General features: G+C 38.2%; 1 protein-coding gene across 1 annotated transcript in view; it reads left to right on the forward strand.

Annotated features, from left to right (window-relative positions):
- The window catches only part of TTC27 (tetratricopeptide repeat domain 27), a 177,449-nt gene that overhangs the window by 143,169 nt on the left and 10,711 nt on the right, over positions 1–23,569 (forward strand). The window contains exons 14-16 of the mRNA XM_055327505.1: positions 3,955–4,053; positions 7,525–7,577; positions 12,878–13,043. Coding sequence (XP_055183480.1) covers positions 3,955–4,053; positions 7,525–7,577; positions 12,878–13,043 — 318 coding nt within the window. The remainder of the gene's footprint in view (positions 1–3,954; positions 4,054–7,524; positions 7,578–12,877; positions 13,044–23,569) is intronic.

Raw genomic sequence — 23,569 nt, forward strand, 5'->3', positions numbered from 1 at the left:
CCCTGCTCAGCAGGGAAACTTGCTTCTCCCTTTGCTTCTCACCCTGCTTGTGCTCATGCTCTCTCTCTCTCTCTCTCTCTCTAATAAATAAATAATCTTTTTTTAAAAAAATAATCTTAAAAACAAATTGATCTCCTGGGTTTTCCCAGCCCACAGTTAAGTCTGTTCTTTTTTTTTTTCTTCTCACACTTTATTGGTGACAAGGATGGTATTGCCATAAATCTTGGATGTGTGTGGGCGGAGTGGTGTAAGTGGGAGACATTGTGGCCACATGAGGAAGACATGGGCTTTGCAGTCCCGTTGACTGGGTCAGATCTCTTCTCTATCACTCACTGAGTCTGTAACCCCTCATCATTTCTCTAATGAGAGTAATATTTATGATCTTCCAAGACTCTTGTGAGGAAGAAATGAGGTAATGTATGGAAAGCTCCTGGTATCAAGTGCTTGGCACACATAGTAGATGCTCATTAAGTGCTAATATTCTGATTGCTATTATAAGAGAGGAACAGGAGAGACTATAGCATGTGAAAGATAGGACGAGCCCAAGAGAGGGTCTTAGCCAGAGGACCTAGTTGTTTGTTTGTTTTAAAGTAATCTCTATACTCAATGCAGAGCTCAAGCTCACAAGCCGTAGATCAAGAGTTGCATGTTCCACTGATGGAGCCAGCCAGGCACCCTAAGGAGATAGATTTTTATTGGAGAAAGAAGAGGGGGATGGAGAAACAGTGTAGAACTGTGGTGCCCAATATGATAAATGCTGACCAGTATGGCAGTTGAACACACTTGAAAAGTGGCTAGTCAAAATTGAGATGTGCCATAAGTGCAGGATACATAGCAGATTTCAAAGACTAGTTATGAAAACAATATAAAATCTCAATAATACTGTGTATTGATAACATGTTAAAATTAGAATATTTTGGATTTGTACAGTTAAATAAAATGTCACTAAAATTGGTTTCACCTATCCCTTTTTACTCTTTAAATATGGCTTCTAGGGATCCCTGGGTGGCGCAGCGGTTTGGCGCCTGCTTTTGGCCCAGGGCGCGATCTGATCCTGGAGACCCGGGATCGAATCCCACATCGGGCTCCCGGTGCATGGAGCCTGCTTCTCCCTCTGCCTATGTCTCTGCCTCTCTCTCTCTCTCTCTCTCTCTCTCTCTCTCTCTGTGTATGACTATCATAAATAAATAAAAATTAAAAAAAATAAATATGGCTTCTAGACAACCATGATAAGGCTAACATTATATCCCCACGTGATTGCACTGGACTGGAAGGTAGAGGTCTTTGGTACTCAACTATATACGATTTTAATTTGGGGAATCATCTGAGAAGTTTTTTTGAGGGCTTTTGATTTTTTTCTCTTACGATGTTCTGTTCTTAAGAGCATGACCTGAATCAAGATGCCAGTCATTATTGGTAATAATAGTTAAGTAATAGTCTAAAATGAAAAAACCAAGAGAGACACCAATATTCTCCTTAGTTCTCCAAATTGTGAGGACCTCAATGGAGAAGCAAGATATGAACGCATTATTTATGGTTTAGTGGTTCAGCTACAAGTAATTAGAAGATCTTAGAGTTTGTTTTTTAAAAAGCCATTTCATGATTTCAAAGAATAGGGTGTGTGCAAAAGTCATCTCCTATGTAATTATATCTTATCAACAGATGGAAATCTAGCAGCTAATGATCCTAGAATTTTCCTTCAGATGCAAATTATTAAAACAACACAAATGACCAAGAGTAAAAAAAAAAAAAAAGAGAGAGAGAGAACCATAGTGCTATCTATTAAATTAAGTCATCTGTCTGATTTTCATTAAATTTATTTTGGTTTTACTGTTACAAAACATTGACTTGTTTCAAAACTTTAAAGGTAAATAGTAATCTCATTGCCAGCTTGTTTTAGAGCTGTGAGGAATTGCTAATTTTAGACATTCGTAACCTTTGTCTTTCCAGGTGGATTGAAAAATAAAGTTCTCTATTTACATCTTGAATTTACACTTGCCTTTTTTTTTTTTAATAACAACACATGTGAAACAGTTTTGTGGGAAGGTTATTTGCAGAGAGCAAGCACAGCATATGCCTTTTGAGAACTTTGAGGGCTGTTCTCATTTTTTTGCTTTAGACCCAGAGATGAGGTATCCCTCCTTTCATGTAAACTTGTCACCACAATTCATTAGATATAAGATGCCATTAGTTGGGGACGCCTGGATGACTCAGCGGTTAATAAGCTCTGCTTTCGGCTCAGGGCCTGAACCTGGAGTTCAGGGATCGAGTCCCACGTCGGGCTCCCTGAGGGGAGCTTGCTTCTTCCTCTGCCTGTGTTTCTGCCTCTGTGTCTCTCATGAATAAATAAATAAAATCTTAAAAAAAAAAAAGATGCCATTAATTGTAACAGGCACATTTTAGGTGCCACCTTGTATAAAAAATAAAATGCCCCCAATAAACTCCAATAAGCTGTCGGATCTATCTCAGAGATGTTGAATGGTGAAAAAAAGGTGTACCTTATACCTAATGAAATATAACACATAACACACAGATTTTGAAACTTTCACCTTAGTTAGAAGTTAGCTTGTTTTATATATTGTTTAGAAGTTAGTGTCAGACTTCGGGCCAGCTCAGAAGGTATCATTAGTAGTGTGTTTAGTCTCTCTATTCTGTAAATAATTGACAGAAGGAAGGTGTAATGAGGTCATTTTTCAGTTGCTGGTAGTCCCTTGATTCAGAAAAGTGAACTTCTAACTTTGCTTCAACCTGATAGCTCTAGCATCCCCCCACCCCCACCCCAAACACACACCCATCTCCTTTCAGCAGTTACCTATCCCTCTAACAAAATCTGTTGTCCATAAAGGCTCCTGATAGCAGTTATTTATAGCCTCTTGTGAATTCAAGGCAAAGTGTTAAATTGCCCAGGGATGTTTGCTTTCTGAGCCTTATCTCTAATTATCGGCTGAAAATCTTTATCTGCTTAAAAACCGTTCAGGCCTCAACTAGCCAGGAACAAGTTTTGTGGAAATGGCCAGGGGAGGAGGGGTGCAGGGGAGGAGGGGTCTCCTGCGCTGCCTCTGTGGAAGGCTCCGAACAGATAACAAAGCACCTCCTTTCCTTTCCCACCCTGAAGGGTGTCACCAAACCTGTCCGCCAGCTCCCTGCTTTGTCCTGGGAGTCAGGGAGCGTCAGCGGCATGCTCCTGCTGCCCTTACTAACTGCATCCGAAAGGAAAGCAAACTTGACTCAAAACAGCTGCGTTTCTGACTAATTTCATTGAATTTTTATCAGTTTTATCGTTCTTTTGATAAAGCCTATTGAATTTTAAGGAAACGCTGCAGATATGAAGAATTCTGTAATTTCAATAGCTACTTCCTACTTTCACCTGTTTTGTTTTGTTTTGTTTTTTTTCCCCTAAATCTCTCTGCTAACACATCTTACTGTTGACTCAAGTCAGGCTTTCTAATTTGAATGGCGTTTGGTAATCCAGATGCTCAGCCTGCTTTCTCTAAATTATTTTCAGACATGCCGAAGCAGATACAGGCTAGGGCATTTGCTGTGGGTTAAATTACAGAATTGTTTGGGGCTAACTTAAAGATGAAAAGCAAGAGCTTTTCTTCTGAAGTTTGTTATACATGATCAGTTGTGAATTTGTTGATACTTTGTATACTTTTGACATAGTTGATACTCAGTATAAAAAGGTTAGATTAATCCCACTCTCAGAGTATCAAGGTTTATGGATGGCTCTTGATGGCATTCATGGTATTTGGTGAATACAAAGAATGGTCCTTCTCAGCAAAAGATATACAGTGATACTGCACGTGCTTTTGGTGTTGTATTAGCTTTGAAAATTTATATGAAAAAATTCACCTCTAGTACTCAATTTCCTACATTGAAATGAATGTAGACTGTAAAGTAAATATCCTATAGATCTCTATATGTTTGAATGACTTTGACCTTTTGTCTTTGCAGCTTGGGGTGTGGTTTTCTCTTGGCTGTGCCTATTTGGCGTTGGAAGACTATGGAGGTTCAGCGAAGGCATTTCAGCGTTGTGTGACTCTAGAACCCGACGTGAGTTTGTTCAGTCTGCTTTCCTTCTCACAGCGCTTTAATTATTCTCTAAATTGCTTGGATTGTACTGTTGTTCAGAATAGCAATTCCTATGGGTATATAGTTTCAGTTATACAAGATGAATAAGTTCTAGAGATCTGCTGTATAACATTGAGCCTGTGGTTAACAGTACTGTGTTGTGTACTTAAAAATTTGTAGAGGGTAGATGTCACGTTAAGCGTTCTTCTCACAAAAACAACAGATTAAAGAACAAAAAATTCCAGTCTTCTCTTATTTTATGTTAAAATAAAAGAATGCTGCTTCCTTTTGTGTTGGAAGAAAGTATACCTTTGACAGAAGATTACACCTTAAGGTAAATTATTCATAAATCTAGAAATAAATTTCTTCTTATAATAGCCAAATTATTCATGGAAACAATGTTGATACAACAGTTTTGTAGTTAAAATTATGCTTAATGGAAATACATAGCAAAATGTCACATCTGTTCAGTAATGTGTACTGCCTATGTTAATTGCATTCCTTCTTTTCGTCTAAGATTTTTTTTAAATTTTTTTTTAACTTTTTTATTTATTTATGACAGTCACACACACAGAGAGAGAGAGAGAGGCAGAGACACAGGCAGAGGGAGAAGCAGGCTCCTTGCACCAGGAGCCCGATGTGGGATTCGATCCCTGGTCTCCAGGATCGCGCCCTGGGCCAAAGGCAGGCGCCAAACCACTGCGCCACCCAGGGATCCCCTCGTCTAAGATCTTTTAATACTTAATAGTTTTACTGAGATGATAAATCACATACCATATAGTTTGTCCATTTAAAGGGTACGATTCAGTGATTTCTTAGTATATTCAAAATTGTACAACCATGCCACATTACATTTTAGAACATTTTAATTTTTATTTATTTTTTTAGAACATTTTTATTATCATATAAAGAACCCCCTTCTACTCATTAGCAGTCACTCCTCATTTCTACCAAACACCTTCCACTCCCTACCCTCCTCCTTCTGCCCCAGGCAACCACTAATGTACATTCTGTGTCTAGATTTGCCTATCCTGGACATTTTATAAATGGAATCATATACTATGTGGTCTTTTGTGTCTTCTTTCACTTAGATCAGTGTTTTCATAGTTCATCCATGTTGTCGCATGTATCAGTACTTCATTCCTTTTTATGGTCAAATAATATTCCATTATGTGGGCATATCACATTGTACTTACTTGTTCATCAGTCGATGGACATTTGGATTGTTTCTGCTTTTTTGCCTATGATGAATTAGGTTGCTCTGAACAGTCATTTACAAGTTTTTGTGTGGACATATGTTTCTTTTTCTCTTGGGTATGTACCTACTTGTAGAATTAGTGGGTATATTAGCTCTGTGTTCAGAATTCTGAGAAAGTGCCAGACTGTTTTCTAAGTCACTATTTTATATCCCCACCAGCAAGTATGTGGGGATTCCAGTTTCTCAATATCTTTGCCAGCACTTATTACATCTATCTTGTTGATTCTAATCATCTGAGGAGGTGGCATTGTTTCCCACCTTTGGAGAAATTTTTATTGACATCCTTTGCCCATTTTTAAGTTGAGTTAGTTATCTTTTTATATTGAGTTGTAGAAGTTTTTTTATACATCCTAGATACAAGGCCCATATCGGATACATGATTCGCAAATTTTTTCTCCCATTCTGTAAATTGTTTTTCACTTTCTTGATAGTATCTTTTGAGGTATGACAGTTTTTAGGTGTTTTTTTTTTTTAAGGTTTTATTTATTTATTCATGAGAGGCACAGAGAGAGGCAGAGATGTAGGCAGAGGGAGAAGCAGGCTTCCTTTGGGGGTCCTAATGTAGAACTCAATCCCAGGATCACCATCTGAGCCAAAGACAGAAGCTCAACCACTGAACCACCCAGGTACCCCAGTTTTTAGTTTTGATGAGGTGCAGCTATCTGTTTTTTCTTTTGTTGCTCATGTCTTTGGTATCATATCTAAGAGTCCACTGCCAAATTTAAGGTCATGAAGATTTCCCTTTGTGTTTTCTTCTAAGAGTTTTATTGTTTTAGATCTTATATTTATGTCCAACCTGCTGTTAAATCTATTCATTGTAAGCATGATGCTTATTGAGGTTTCTGGAGCTTATTCTCTGCTGCACAGATCTCACTTCCCTGTTTGTTTGTTTGTTTCCCTGCAAGTTCTAGCCAAGTTTTGGGCCCTGAACTCTTATCTCTTTCTTAATCTCAGTAAGACTTGCTCTGCTGCTTTGGTTTCTACTTCTCTGTGCTGAGCCCCGAAAGTGCCTCTAGATGGAAGTGTAGGTTGATTGTTGAGACATCTTAGTTTACCTTCTTTCAAGAATCACAGCCCCATGCTGCTTATTTTCCAACTTTTCAAAAATATTTGCTCTCTAAATTTTGACCAATTTTTAGATTTATGGCAATAAGGCTAGTCTAGTCTGGTACTAACTGTGCTATGTTTGCAAGCAGATGTCCATTGCCACTTAATTTTTAAATCATACATATTAACTTGAAAACTGTATACCCTATATTTTATAAAAAGCTGAACAGAGAAACAACATAATTCATATTGTTCTTTTAAAAAAATTATTTGAGAGAGATAGTGAGAGCATGAGCAGGGAGGAGAGGGAAAAGCAGATTCCCTGTGGAACAGGGAGCCGGATATAGAGCTCAATCCTAGGACCATGGGATCATGACCTGAACCAAAGGGGCAGATGCTTAACTGACTGAGCAACCCAGGTGCCCCAATTTATATCATTCTTGTTATAATCAACATTTATGTAATGACTTTATTTTTGTCATTGTACAGAGGAGTAAATAGAAAAGTATGTTTGACTGTTGAAGTACTTAGGAATAACACAGGAGAGCATGTACTCCTTAATTCTCCTATCTGTTGAAAGATGATGGTAAAATAGCAAAAGCTTTTAAGATATGAAAAACAAGGGGATCCCTGGGTGGCGCAGCGGTTTGGCGCCTGCCTTTGGCCCAGGGCGCGATCCTGGAAACCCGGGATCGAATCCCACGTCGGGCTCCCGGTGCATGGAGCCTGCTTCTCCCTCTGCCTGTGTCTCTGCCTCTCTCTCTCTCTCTCTGTGACTATCATAAATAAAAAAAAAAAAAAAAAAGATATGAAAAACAATATTCTGCATCACCCTGGATTTGTAATACATATCTATTGTGTAAATTCTATTGCAAATTGTCCAATTACTTTGGAAGTCTAAATTTGGAAATAAAATCCTAACTAAATTCCAAATTAGTGTTTAATAGGTCAATTTGTTGACTATTTTTGCTTTAAAGTATAAAGGTTAAGTTTAATTTATTTAATTCTTCATATGCCTTTAACATACCTATTGAAAATTGCAATTGTAAAGAGCACCTCTTGGGCTAGAAAAATGTATTATACTTTGGGTTATAGCAATTATTTCACCTAAATGAGAATAGTCTAAACTGAATTCCGTATCATTTCAGAATGCTGAAGCTTGGAACAATTTATCAACTTCTTATATCCGATTAAAACAAAAGTAAGTACATCAGACTATGAAGAATTCAGTTTCCAAAACAAAGGAGATTTTCTTCCACTGAGTATTATGCCTTACTTCTTTTCCTCTTGCCCGTCCATATCTTTGAGTTAGAATGACTTAATATAGCAATTTGAATTCTAAATGTAGTTTACCTTTTGAAAACATTTACTGTGTGATAAAATAAGTATTATTTGGAATCTTTGATACTGAAGGTTTGCATCCTAAATTCCATTACATGATAATGCACACATGCCTTTTATTGGTCAACTCAATTGATAGATTCTTATTGAATGCTTGCTATGGACTAGGTATTACTGAGAAATATGTCTTCAGGAATTGTAGATTTAAAAAATAAAATATCATGCTGTATTATTTTAAAAATTGATTAGCATTAAAAGTAGTAAATAGGGAGGATCCCTGGGTGGCGCAGCGGTTTGGCGCCTGCCTTTGGCCCAGGGCGCGATCCTAGAGACCCGGGATCAAATCCCACGTCAGGCTTCCGGTGCATGGAGCCTGCTTCTCCCTCTGCCTATGTCTCTGCCTTGTCTCTGCCTCTCTCTCTCTCTCTCTCTCTCTCTCTGTATGACTATCATAAATAAATAATAAAAAAATTAAAAAAAAAAAGTAGTAAATATCAAGTGGGAAATACAAAGAGAGCTATAATAACAGGTGATATTTGTAGAACACTCATTCTATGCCAAACACTGTGTGGGTCTCAGAAGAGAGAAGGATTATGGTCCTGGTTCAGGGACACGTCTGAGAGAATGCTGGACTCAAGCTAAAATTTGAAGAATGAGTGAAGGGGACAGAGAAAATCCATCCATCCTTCCTTCCTTCTTTTTTTTAAAGATTTTATTTATTTATTCATGAGAGACACACAGAAAATGGCAGAGATGTAGCAGAGGAAGAAGCAGGCTCCCTGCGGGGATCCTGATGTGGGACTCAGTCCCAGGACCCCAGGATCACGACCTGATCTAAAGGCAGACGCTCAACCACTGAGCCACCCAGATGCCCCTGGAGGAAAGCCTTTCAAGCAAGGGCAATGTGATCATATGCAGAGCAAGTAAATACACCAGCTATAGGTTATATTGAGGTCTGTAGGGAGAGAGAAGGTTGGAGTCAGATTGCAGTGTGTTCTGATAATCTGACTAACAAATTGAGATTACTGTGTTGACAATAAGATGCTAAAGCTTTTGGGTGGGGGGTGGTAATTTCATGAAAAAAAAAAAAAAGCTTTGGGGGAAGATTTATCTGGTGGCAATATGAGACAGACTGGAGAGGAAACTGGGAGCTGGGAACCCAGTCAGGAGACAACTGTTGTAACAGTCCAGGCAGGAGATAACTAGCCTGGAAAAAGAGGGGACAGATGCCAGTTTATAAAGGGGACAACCAACTGGCCTTATTGACTGGCCACAGAAAGCCAAGGGAAGGGAAGATACAAGATTTGCTGTGGCCAGAGTTTTAGTATGAAGGAAAGTATGGATCTATTTCCATTTTCATTTGGCCTTATTTTCAAACTTAATTTAATTTTTCTTTGTGGATTCACAAGATACTTCTGAAGATACCATTAAATCCACATTACATCAAAATACTTCTGCTGCTCTTGGATGACAAACTACATAAATAAAGTACTGTTTTTTCTACTGTGCTCTTTGGAAAATAATTTTATGTTCTTGATTGCAACTGATTATGTTAAAATTCCCTAGGGACCCTTTTGGTTTAAAGCAAGGGGCAGGGGAAATCCCTGTCATAGTTGTAGAGTGATTCAGTGGGTTTTTCTGGTAACCCTGATAATTTTGTATGTAGTGAGGCTCTAGATACTCTACCTTATTTTCCAGCCCATTAACCCTAAGAATTCTGCTTTCTCTCTTAGGGGGTCCTGCACATTGTTCAACTTCTTTCTGGCACTTTCTTGTTTTCCTGCAGCTCCACAAATAGGTTTCTGTGTAAAAGTGGGGTTGTAAGGTCAAAGGTGAATCACTGCTTTATTCTTGCCTTTTTGCTTTTTCCTTTCTTTGCTGCTGTTCCAGACATAGCTCATTTTTGACTCATGAGATTGTTCCTGCAGGCGTAAATTATGGCTGCTCCTCTCAAAAGAATCCTACTCATGCCTAAAAGGGACCGTTAAAACCATCTCGTCTGTCCCTTTGCTCTCCCGGGGTTCTTCACTAGCATGCCCTTTTTGATATTTCTTCTCATTCCTTAGGCATCACATCCCTGCCAGTCCTTTGGGAAAATCTCCATCTTTGTCACTTTTATAGCACAAGGTTATAACCATTTGGCTTGATAAGTGAATCTTGAACTGAAGATCCTTATAAAGAAGCCACACTTATGAAAAAGTAATTCATAGCACAGACTATGAGGCCAGGAGATTGTGGTCAGAGGATGAGAGGACATGTCAGACCAAGGATAATCCTCCTGCCTAGGATGCTTCCTGTCGAGTTCTTTCCACCAGGCTGACCTCACCCACCCCCAGGTGGATGGGAGAATTGCAGTCTCAGTCTACCACTGCTGAAGGCATTTGCTGTTACGTGGGAGGTGGGCGTAGGGAGTGGAACAGGTAAAGAGAAAAAGACACACGCACACAAGTCCCCGCCAAAACAATTTAAGGCTGAATTTGAGGAAGGGTCACAGTAGGCATACTTTCATTTTTAACTCTAAAGGATGGTGGGCTAAGGAATAAGTGCATCAGTACATTCCATAACAACTTTAGGTAAATTATTTAATGTAGAGAATAAAAGATTAAACCACAGTGAATTGGCTGTTAATGAGAAGACAAAAAGGACTTTGTTATAAGGATGTTACTGTGATCAGTACCATAGGTGTATTAGAAATTGATTCAGTGCTTCAGGGAGTGATTCTCAGAGCAATGGCCTGGGATGACCAGAAGAATCTCCATTATCCCCTCCAAAATTTGCCTTGAAGTCATGGAGGAAAAGATGCCTTGTTGAAACACGGAGGGGCTCAGCAAGGAAAGGGAGGTGGACCTTGTAGTCATAAATTAACAAAGTCAAAATGGCTTTAGAAGAGGAGATTGCTAACATACATTTGAAGAAGGTTACTGTAATTGTCCAGTAAAATATTTATGATCTATAAAGGAACTATATAGTCTTGTCCAGACAGGGGAGTAAAGCATTAAGCATCTTTTTGTTTGCTGAAATGTTTAACTTATAGAATAGGTGATGTGGAGTTCTGGTGATTTCTTTGCCAGTATTAAGTTTTTAATAGTCTTTTTCTCTTTCTTGAAGTGGCTTGTATAAGACAAGGATTCCTTGATGACTTGGTGTACTTTTTCTTTAAAATTACCTAGCCTTGTTTTAATTTTAATTGATTTATTTGGTTTTCTATTTCTTTAGCTCATTTGTATAATTTGTTTATAGCATCTTGTTTCAAAAAATTACTAATCTTATTTGTGCCAGTTCCTTTTATTCTAACTGGAATTTAGTTACACATTTGTCCATTTCATTTTTTTTCAAAGAGCCAGCTTTTGGTTTTGTTAATCATTTCTATTCTTTCTTTATATTTAATTTCTTATTATTTTCTTCTTTCTTAAGTTTGACATTTTTCTACCATGTTAAATTGAACGTTTTCACTAATTTATTGTCATTTTTTATAATAAACCCATAAGATCACAGATTTCCTTATAAATACTGCTTGTCACCTGGGTGGCTCAGTTGGTTAATTGTCTGCCTTCAGCTCTGCATCCTGCTGCCTACTTGGTGGGGAGTCTGCTTTTCCCTCCCCCTCTTCCTCTGGTATATCTCTTGCTCTTACTTTCTCTCAAATAAAATCTTTAAATAAGTAAATAAATAAATACTGCTCCAGCCATATCCTGCCAGTGGTGATATATAGTATTTTCATAAAGCTCTAAATATTTTGTACTTTCTAATATGAATTTTTTTCACTCATTTTGGTTTCCTTCTCTCTCTCTCTCTTTTTTTTTTTTTTTTTTTGGAATGCATCTTTAAGTTTCCAGGCATTTTTTTTAAGCTATTTACTGTTGATTTCTTATTTAATTTCAGAGAATATAGTCTGTTAAACTTTTAATTTTACTTTTTTTACACAACTAGTAATTTTACTTCTTAATAATTAGTTAAATATAATGACATATTTCATCAGTTTCCTTTTTTTTTTTTTTAAAGATTTTATTAGAGAGAGAGAGAGAGAGAGCGAGCGCATAAGCAGAGGGGAGAGGAAGAAGCAGGTTCTCCGCTGAGCAGGAGCCCAATGTGGGGCTCGATCCCCTGACCCCAAGATCATGACTGAGCCAAAGGCAGACACTTAACCGACTGAGCTACACAGGTGTCCCGTTTTATCAGTTTCTGTTCTCACCATTGATCATTTATTGTATCCCTGTCTTTCTCTCTGATTTCCCTTTTAATTTTTGCAAGAAAGGGTCCTTCAATAGTTCTAGTTAGGACCAGCATCTGATAAACTCAGTCTTTGTACATCTGAAAGTGTTTGACTTCACATTTACTCTTGAGTGGTAAATATACCTGGTTATAAAATTTTAGGCACGACAATTATTTTGATGAAATGCTTTACATGTATTATCCTATTGTTTTCTACATCTTTTGTTGCTAATAAAATATCTGCTGTTCTCATTGTCATTCTTTTGTAGGTTTCAGAATTATTTTTAATGTTTTGCAGTTTAATCCAACATACCTAGATGTTGGTTTATCTTTATTTATAATGTTTGGTACAAAAATATACTTTTGATCATAGAATTTAGATCTTTGTTCAGTTCTGGGAAATACTGAACCTTATCATTTCAAATACTGTGTCCTGACATTTTCTGCACCTGTTTACTGTGGCACGTCAATCAGATGTATGTTTGAGCCTTACCTCTCATACTTTCTTTATTGCTTTTTTGTTTTTTAATCTGAATTCCTTGTAGATTTCTCACTATTGCTTTCCAATTCATCAGTTCTCTCTTTGCATGCAGTCTAGTTGTTGTTTTTTGTTTTTTTTTTTTTTTTTTTTGTCACCTATGGAGGTTTTGTTTGTTTAAATGTCTCTTTCAATTCCAAAATTTCCAGTTGGTTTTTATTTACATTTCCCTGGTCTTGTTTAATTTCTACCTGTTTTTTGTGTTGCAATTTCTTGTTCCATTTAAATTTTTAAAAATTTTGTAGGGAAATTTAGGGTGGTTTGGAATTGTTTGAGTCTCAAATTCTGTTTATTAATGTGAATGATTAAGGACTGACAGGAAGTTGACGTTAGCATTTTATACCTGAATCTATGGTTTATTTAGCTATGATTGTTCATCATTTTTGTCTTTAAAATCTGACCTTCAATAGAGTAAAAGCTTTTAGAACTTTACAAGAAGCCCTCAAGTGCAACTATGAACACTGGCAGATCTGGGAAAACTACATCCTCACCAGCACTGATATTGGGGAATTTTCAGAAGCCATTAAAGCTTATCACCGGCTCTTGGACTTACGAGACAAATACAAAGATGTTCAGGTGAGAAATTAATATTTGTTTTTTCAACTTGTGATTGGCATTAATGCTTGATTATATGATTGTGATACTGGCTAAATATGTATTTGGTTTTGATTCTGGTTTCTGGCACAGAGATCCAAAAGCTTTGGAATTTCCTAAATGATGACAGCCATAAAGGTGTCTTCTGTTGTGTTATGAGGTGACTTTTGGAAAGCACCTAAGGATGGTGATGGTTGCCAGGAAGTACAGGACTGGAGCTTTCATTCCCATAACCTCTACTCCCTTCTTCCTGTGATCTCCTGGGAGGGAAGAGGGTCTGGAGATTGAACTCCATCAACAATGGCCAATGATTTAATAAGTCATGTCTGTGTAATTGAGCTTCCATAAAAACCCAAAAGGATAGGGTTCAAAGAGTTTCTGTGTTGGTGAACACATGGAGGTGCAGGGAGAATGTACATCTTGAGAAAACATGGAAGCACCATGCCTTTTCCCACATATTTTGCCTTATGCATCTCTTCCATCTGGCTGTTCCTCATAATAAACCAATAATCTAGTAAGTAAGATGCTTCTTGAAGTTCTGTGAACTAACCACTCTAGCAAACTAATCAAACCTGAGGAGGGGTGATTTGGAATCTCCAATCTATAAAAGCACAGGTGACAACCTGGACTTGTGACTGGCATCTGAAGTGGGGAGGAGGAGGGACTGGCAGTTTTATAGGACTGAGACCTCAGTGTGTGGGATCTGATGCAATCTCAAGGTAGATAGTGTCAGAATTGAGTTGGTAGTATGGGGAACCCCCCAAACCCACACACATCTATGTACATGTGCATGCACGTGTTCACACACACACAGGTCAGAACTGGGGACCAGAATCATCTGAATGATATAATTTGTTTCCTTGACTCTACACAGGAAAATTTTGTTAAACATACGTGATATATAAAACAATTTTTTTTTCTTTAGTTGAATATTCTTCATTACGTATGCTGGCATTCCAATGTCAAATATGTTTGTGTAGTCACAGACTGACTGTTACCGTGACTCAGTTACAGAAAACTGATATGTGGTTTATATACATACAGTCAGCTTGCAGAAACAAAATAGAATGATGTTTGTATGATTTATTGCTTTGGTTATCTCAATGTAATAGCTAGAATAAGTCTCATACTCATTGATTCACTCATTGAACAAGCATTTACTGTATACTTTCAGATTTTTTTTAATACTTTCAGATGTTTTGAACAATATAGAAATGAAGACTAGCATTTTCTTTGTAGTGGGTTAGTGAAATGATCCTCTTGGTGAGATGAAGTCAGAATGGTTAACTCTTAACACTGTCCAAAAAATATTAGATACTTTCAGAAAATGTGGGGGACTTGAAACCACTGTGTTTGTCATCTTGTGGTTGAACTGTGGTTGAAGACTGTACAAACACAAGGCTGCGCAGGAGCCTATGAGTTAAAGTCAAGGGGCTTGAAAATATAACACTTTATTTGCATTAGTCAGCACATGCTATTTAAAATGAGGAAGTTGAAATAATGAAAAAAAATAACATCTAATGTATGATAATACCTATTTTTATGACCTGTTCTCTGTACTCCAGCTGTTCCAAAATCTGCCCTCTCTGGGCCCTGTCATTTAGCCCCGCCCCTCAACCTGTCTGCCTGGTCTTGCAAACTCAGCCATATAACTGGCCAGGCTCAGCTTCTGGGCTGTTCACTTCAAAGATCTTTGGCTTTGATTAGAAAGATATACCTACTTCCAGGACGTATGTTGACCCCTTTGAGTTAGTTTTCTTTTTCTTTTATTCTTCCATCCTTTCTAAACACTGTACATTGACTGTACATTGATCAATTAAAATGTTAACAGAGGCATAGCTGAACTTTACATCCTAGAGAAGATAGGAGCCCTAGCACATTTATTTGTATAGTTTCCTGCCAGTCCTGTGGACAGAACTGAAACTCTCTGTTGAGGCAGTTCTTTCTCTTCTATAACTTAGCCTGTGGACAAAGGGTACTGATGAGGCTCTGTATATTCAAGGATCTCAGTACAGTATGTTACCAAACCACTGAGAATGGGGCAGAGATTCCAAGGTGCTTATCCTCCTGTTTACTTCAACTGTAGTTTTTTAAAAAGATCTTTCTTTACTAGAAAGCATCCTAAAGCCTATTCCTAAAATCTCAGGGAGAATATAAATATTTTACAGTGGTAGTTTATTCCATTTTATACTTAAAATAAATTCTGGGTTTTTTTTCTTTCACATAAAAAAAATGTGCATAAAACCTTGAAATCCAACACTTCTCATTTAGACACCACCGCTGGCTCAGTTCCAGCATTCTTTAGCATTACACACTATCAGAGCAGGAAGGGACCCTAGAGGAGTCCTGCAGGCTCAGCTACACAAACCACACACACATCAGAAAGGAGTGTGAAGCTCCCCTCCTACCTGATAATACTGGAAGGGTTGATTTTCCAACTTGTCAACCTGCTTTCCTGTCCTGCTGGTGTTGCTGCTGGGGATGTCATGTCTTCTGAATTGTCTTAGAATTGACTCCTTGGTCAATCTGATCCCATTAGTCTTCTATCATGTGTCTCCAGTTTCTTTTTTTTTTTTTTTTAAGAGTCTATTTATTTATTCATGAGAGGCACAGAGAGAGGGAGAGGCTGAGACGCAGGCAGAGGGAGAAGCAGGCTCCATGCAGGGAGCCCGATGTGGGACTCGATCCTGGGTCTCCAGGATCACAACCTGGGCCAAAGGCGGCACTAAACCGCTGAGCCACCGGGGCTGCCCTACAGTAGTATTTTTTTTTTTTTTTAAGATTTTATTTGTTTGAGAGAAAAAGAGAGAGAGAGGAGCAGAGGGAGAGGGACAAGTAGACTCTGTGCTGAGCATAGAGCCTAATGTGGGGCTTGATCTCATGACCCTGAGATCATGACTGGAACTGAAACCAAAAGTCAGATGTTCAACTGACTGAGCCACCCAGATGCCGCCATACAGTAGTATTTCATCTGGACGTGAATATTTCAGTGAGTTTGAAATTAGTTTCTATAAAAGTTCAGTGTTTTTAGAAACAATTAAGGGCAGCTTTAGGGTTCTTGAGACTTCCGTCCTGTAGTCCCACTACCACACACAGAAGCACCCAGTAATTGATCCTATTGTGAGAAATATTGCTTGTAAACAAGGCACTTTGGATAGCACTTTTGAAGATGTCTTAAGGCTCTTAGCTTAATTTTTACATTTGGATTTGGAGAAATATTACTGAGAACATAATATCTAGATAACCAGAAATTTACTCAGATCAAATTATCATTTGTAGCACCTTATGATGGAGAAATTGCCACAGTGAGATAACGTGTCAGGACCTGCTACTAGCTTTTCTTACAAGTGTCTTAGAATGCTGATGGCAATGTTTTGTGTCTGGCAGGTGTGGGTAGAATCGCTCTGTAGTGATGGAATCATCATGGAAGGAAAGTCTTGATAGCTAGTGATGAGCTTGGTCATATTTAGCCTCATGGAATATTTGTCTGTCATCATGCTTTATTACAATTAGTGTGGACCAAGACGATTGATAGGTTGTCTGTAATATTTTTTATCTTGGCTAAAAAAATTTTTTACTTAATTTGACTCTGTAAATTGGCAAGGGATGTCTTTCAAAAAACCCCTGATATTCTTACGTTTGACATTACCTGACCTCATTCTCTTTTAGTTTGGTTTAAAAATTTATTTATTTGATTTTTATATTTGCATATATACAAATGTGATTACTGTCAGTTTCATTGTTTCTTTTTTTTTACTTTTGCTAAGCCTTTAATATCATCACAGTTTGATTCTTTCCATTTTAATGATTGATAATGTGCTCATTTATAGTGTAAAGCACGTATTGTCCATAGTTATTACCGACTATATAAAAAAGAATGAGTGCCATTTTCAGTGTATACAAATACATTATTTGAATAATGAAGTCACAGTCATTTAAAAAATACAAATATTTTAGCCTCGAAACCCTAATATTAAAGGAGAAGAACCAAAATAGGCCAGTCATGAAGCTAAAAGAAAAAAGAGGCATTCACATTTTTAGAAATTGTTTTAGTCTTAGTGTTGGACATGCCTCTTCTGTAAGGGCCACAGTACTTTACAGCCTTACGTTGCCCATTTGTGCAAACATGTCCAGATGAATTCACTGTTTAATGTTAAGAATCTTACAACATGCCAATTTGAGTTGTAGCCCTTCATATCATAGAATGCTAATTAAAATCATACTTTTGCATATGTCATGCCTTTCATGTATATATGCAAATAGATTTTGTTACCTTTCAGCTATTGGTAACTTTATGAAGGACAGTGGTGATACATAATTAACAAAAATGTTTGCAAGCCCTTTTACACTGAAAGTTATAACATTAAATTTTTCTTTTTTCTTTTTTTTCTTATCCAGAGAACCATTCTAGTCTTTTTTTTTTTAACTTTTTAAATTTTTTATTAGTTTTTTATTGGAGTTCGTTTGCCAACATATAGCATAACAACCAGTGCTCATCCCAAGTGCCCCCCTCAGTGCCCATCACTCAGCCACCCCACCCCTACCCCACCCCTGCCCATTTTCATTGTTTCTTTTGTGTGTGTATACATGTTAAATTTATACGCCTTTTAATACATAGAGTAAGTTAGCTACAAATTATTTTGTATTTTTCAATGTTTGTAATAAAAGAACTATCTGTATCACTTTTTCCTTTTTTTCTCTATGCCCTAATTTTGACTAATGCATAAACTAGTAAAACTCAGGAATTTTATCATAGCACATATTTATATTCATGTCTAGATTATACATATGTATTTTAGTTACCATAAAATAAAATTTCATATTCCTGCATAATTAATCTCTTTAATTTTCCAGGCTTTTACTATTGTAGATAATGCCATGAGTATCCTTGCAGATAAATCCTTGTGAATACCATGCTTCTTTCCTCAGGGTACATTCTAATGTTGATTTGTTAATTTTTTCTTTTTTCTTTTTTTTCCTCCTCTTCTCCTCGCCCTCCTTAGCCTTCTCCTCCTTCTTTGATTACTGGGGCAATTTTTTTTAGGAAAAGAATTTAACTATTGCAGTATTACACCCCATTTACTATTTATAAATGGAAGAGGAAGGGAAGGGGGTTAACATATATCAAGTGCTTGCTGTGTTTCTGGCACTTCACATGGGTTATCTTTTAATAGTGCATTCAGCATTTTTAGGTGGGTACTAAATAGTTCTCATTTTACAATGGGTGAATGTGAACCCTAAGGAGGTTATATAACTTGACCAGTCATTTAGCTAGTAGAAACCAAAGACAGGAATCTCATTTAGGTATGCCTGTTTTTCTCCTTTGTGTCATGTCTTGAAGTCTATGGGAAGATTCATGTTAAAAAACTCATTTCTATATTAGTGAGTATGTGAACTACATTACAAAGTTTTTAAAAATTGGGGCATAAGTTATATAGGTTAAAATTTATAGATCTTAAGTGTTAGTCGATGTGTTTGGATCACCACATGTTCTTATATAGCCAACCCCCAAAACAGGTATGGTACATTTTCATCATCACAGAAAGTCCTCTTATGTCCCTTTCCAGTCACTTATACCACCACCTTTGCCCCTCAAGCTAGGCAACTGCTTTCTGATTTCTGCACCATAGTTCAATTTTGCTTTTTCTTAAATGTCATATACAGAGACTCATACACTGTATGTTCTTTTATATTGCTGTTGTTCTTTGTGTGGATTTCCATGTGGTATATTCTTTGGGAAGGTGGGGGAGGTGGTGGTGCTGAACAGTGGGCAGGTTGCCAACCAAACTGAAGTCTTGGAACAAATGGTGGCTCCCTGAAAGAAAAGAGGGGTGAGGGACACCTGGATGATGGCTCAGTGATTGAGCATCTGCCTTTGGCTCAGGTCGTGATCCCGGGGTCCTGGGATCAAGTCCCACATCAGGCCTCCCTCTGCCTATGTTTCTGCCTCTCTCTCTCTGTGTCTCATGAATAAATTAATAAAATCTTTTTTTAAAAGAGGGGGAGGGAATGGATATAGTTTATTTAAATTATATCTGTAAAATAGGTATTATTTCCATTTGATTCCTGAGGTATCTGAGGCGCTCAGCAAGGTGAACTAGTAAGGCTGATATTTCATAGCTGGCAAGTGGTAGTAAAGCCAAGACTTGAAGCCTAATGTCTCATCTATTTAACCTAAAAGCCTGTGCATGCCTTTTCTATAATCGAAGACATTTTTTTTTCCCTGAAGAAGTGAAAATGCAAATATTAAACTGTCTACCTTGCTGTGATAACCGAGATTTGGGGAAGCCATGGGTCAGGGTTATCAGGCCAGGAAACAGAGCAAGTTCTTTAAAGAGCTCCAAGTGGAGCAGGGAGATAGCCAAGATTGGAGGCGGAAAACCGCTTCATTCCTGGCCTGGAGCCCACTTGGAAGTTTTTGTAATTGGACCTAAGGCAGTGCCATTCCTTCTTGCTTTGAAGACCTTCAGAACTCAAAAGGCCAACACCTTGTGCTTTTGGCCAAGATTTGATTTTGGTGAGACTTGGCCAAAGAGTTCAAGGTTAGTGTTGGGGAAGGGGATAGCTAGGTCTTTCTCTGTGTGGGGATTCTTCAGCAGGTACATGAGAATCACTGTTCCTCCATGTGAGGAAACGTGAACTCTCTTCAGGGGTTAGAGGTGGCTCTCCACAGTCATTCTCTGCTCTCTGCATCCCCTAGGCTCAGGAGAGAAAACGAAAGTTCTCTATCACCTAAATGCATGAGAGCTGCGGGCGAGGAATTAAGAGGTCATCACAAGGCATCCGTGGCGTGGCGTTGATTTGGGGAGAATGTGAGGAACTACATGTTGTTTATATTGATTAGAGTGAAATCCCTTTAAGCATCCTGGCTTAAAAAATGTACTTAGAAAAAAAAAAAAAGAAAAAATGTACTTAGATTACTCTATGATACATCAAATGAATTCCAAATGGACCAACTATATGCAAAATATTTTTTCATCTCATAAAAATATCAGGAATAGAAGTGGATACTTCGCAAATTTTCTGAACTTTAAAGCAATAAAAGAAAACTTGAATTTTTATGACCACATTTTAAAAATATGTGACAGAATATTTGTAACAAATAGGAAAGATAAAAAAATTAATTATACCCTTATTATATAAAGAGTTAACATCTGCTGTGGAAATGAAATGTGACAGAACAGAGGATTCAGAAACAGATTCGAGTAAGTATGAGAGTGTAGTCCATGAGGAAGATGACATTCTCAATCTGTGGGATAAAAATAGAACATTCAATATGTATTAGAATAGTTGGCCAAGTATATGGGATAAAAAACTAAAGCTCTGCTTCACTGCTTAAACCAAAATAAATTCAAGTGGACCAGATATTTAAATTGGAATGCCTTGGGAATTAGGATTATGTTGTAAATAAGAGCATTGATTCTGAAGCTAGGCAGTCCGGGCTTGTAGCCTGCCTCCACCGGTCACTACCCTCCAGCCGTGGGGAAGTTAATCACCTTGTGCCTCACCTCCACAGATGAGGATGAAAATAGCACCTGCCTCCCAAGGATTATTGTGAGGATTAAATGAGTTGATATATGTAAAGGGCTTAGAATAGTGCTTGACACATACAGGTGTTCTAAGTGTGGCCGCATTCGTCATCATCATCATCATCATCACCGAAAAAGTAAGGCCATTAAGGCACTAAAAGATAAGAAAGTATGGCAAATATGTTTTATAAGCTTGGGGTTGGAGAAATTATTTTTAATCATGATTCAAAAGCCATACTCCAGTAAGGAACAGTTTGAGAGATTTGATACTTGAAACTTCTACACGTGGGGAAAGAATGCCATCTGAGTGGGTGCCAGAGATCACCATCCCTAGAAGGGAGAGGCTGTGACATGACAGCCATTCATTTAGTGCTTCCTGACTGAACCTGGAAGATCATTTGGGAGAAGCCAGGTAAGTGCCCTGGGGAGAGGCTGTCTCAGTGACTTCAGTGTTGTCTGAATCTTTCTACTCAAGACTCCTGGATTAGTCTCCTATGTCTGCTCTAATAAGTTACCAAAACAGACTTGGTGTCTTCAAAAAACAGAGGTTCATTCTCACCACTCAGTTCTGAAGTCTAGAAGTCCAAAATCAAGGTGCTAGCCAGGCCATGCTTCCTTTGAAGACTGTGGAGAACAATCTTCCCTTGCTTCCTGTGGATGGTGGTGGCTCCAGGCATTCCTTGCATTGCGGTGCCCTTGCTCCAGTCTCTCCCTCTTCCCCTACTTCTGTACCACCTTTTCTGTGTGTCCTCTCCCCTTCTTAGAAGGACATTAGTCATTGGATTTAGGGCACACCAAAATCTGGTATAACCTTTTCTTATTTTTAATCTTAACAACCCAACCCTAACCCTGGTATAACCTCATTTTAATTAATTATATTTATTTGCAAATTATATCTGTATCTAAATAAGATCACATTGTGAAGTTTTGTTTAGACATGAATTTGGGGAGGATGCAAATTCACGACAGCTGTCCTCCCCAGATATTGGCTTTACACTGGTAGTATATGCCAGTGGGAAGGCCTAATACAAGCCCAGGACCTAAGCCGTGCCCTTCCTTGTGAATCCAGGCCATAGGAGAATCTCACCCCTTGGGTGAGCTTCACCCTGCCCCATCCCACTGCCACCAGGTGGTCTGGCTCCTCAAGAAACCTCGCTGTTCTCTTTCAGGCACGGCTTTCTTCCCGTGCCCACGTTTTTGAGTAGCCCTCTAATAGCCTCACCAGGTGGAGGGCCAGGCCTCCGGGGCCTGTTGCTGTCCACCTCCCACCCAGCCAGGCCTTCTGCCTTGCTGTACCTACAGGTCCCTGGCTTACACGGCTGGCCCTGCTGTGTTTTAGTCTCTCCAGGCCGATGGCACATGGTGTATAGAGCAGCGCACCTGTGAACATTGGCAGCTGGCACCTCCACCCGTGGCTGCCCTTCTCCCCAGCCAGTTTCTGTCTCCCACAGTTTCTCACATGTCTACTGTTTCTGCCTCAGATTCATCAACTTTATTCTTTCTCAAGTGATGTATGGTGTTGAGTTGAGAAAGAGGAGCTAGCAGTGCGTTAGTCCATCGGCTTGTGGGCTATATTATTTCCATAATGAAGGTTAACAGTAAAGCTGATTTCACACTGGAAACAAATGAGTTCAATACAAATTAAGAAAACATTTAAATATCTTAAAAGGAAATATGTGTACTCAGCACTAAGTAATAAAAGAAATAAAATTCAAAATAATAGTTGCATATACCTTTAATAGAACAAAATATCAAAGATTTAAAAAATAATGATATGCCCAGTGCTGGTAATATGCAATGAAATGACCATTTTCATATACCACTGGTAGGTATCTAATTTGATTTAACCCTTTTATTTTTTTTAAAGATTTTATTTATTCATGAGACACACAAAGAGAGAGAGGCAGAGACACAGGCAGAAGGAGAAGCAGGCTCCATTCAGGGAGCCCGACGTACTCGATCCTGGGATTCCAGGATCACGCCCTGGGCTGAAGGCAGGAGCTAAACTGCTGAGCCACCCAGGGATCCCCTGATTTAGTCCTTTTAGGAAGCATCAAACTCACTTCCAGAGTCTTAAGATGTTTATTCCCTTGATTCTATAATTGTGTTCTGGAATTCTCTCTCTCTCTCTCTCTCTCTCTTAAAGATTTTCTATTTTTTTTTTAAGTAACCTCTACAACCCATTGTGGGGCTTGAACTCACAACCCTGAGATGAAGAGTCACATGCTCCACCGATTAAGCCAGCAAGGTGCTCCTATTCCTGGAAATCTAACCTAAGGATAGCTTCAGTGTGGAAAAAAAAAACTCTGGGCACAAAGATACATATAAAAGTGTAACTTACAGTAATAATAACAGTGGCAGCACAAGGAAGCAGCCTGTTTATCTCTCTGCAGGGAAATTGTTAAATAGACTATAGTCTGTCAACCTAGTGGAATATTTTATATATTCATGAGAGACACAGAGAAGAGAGAGTCAGAGACACAGGCAGAGAGAGAAGCAGGCTCCATGCAGGGAGCCTGATGCGGGACTTGATCCCAGTACCCAAGGATCACGCCCTGGGCCAAAGGCAGGCACTCAACTGCTGAGCCACCCAGGCATCCAGTAAAATATTTTAAATCCACTACAATGATCCATTTTAAAGAGTATATGAAAACATGAAAAAATTCTATGACATAATGTTAAGTGAAATGGGTAAGATAAGACCATTTTCATAGTATTAAAGAATTTACAGAGTAAAAAATTTAGAAGAAATTCATTGCAATTAGAAAAAAAACCACTGCTTGTGTTTGGGAATTTTATTTTCCCTTTTTATTTTTTATTTGCTCTGATGTCTTGGGGTAGTAAAATCAATCAGTCAATCTACAAAAACCTGTTTGGTTTTGGTTGATTCAAGAGTTGGCAAAGAAATGATAATGAAATGACCAAAGTCACAAGTATGCATATTCCCCGAAAGAGAAATTTTCCTAGTGTAATAGAATG

This window comes from Nyctereutes procyonoides, unplaced genomic scaffold (genome assembly GCF_905146905.1).
Source record: "Nyctereutes procyonoides isolate TBG_1078 unplaced genomic scaffold, NYPRO_anot_genome, whole genome shotgun sequence".
NCBI classification, from domain to species: Eukaryota; Metazoa; Chordata; class Mammalia; order Carnivora; family Canidae; genus Nyctereutes; species Nyctereutes procyonoides.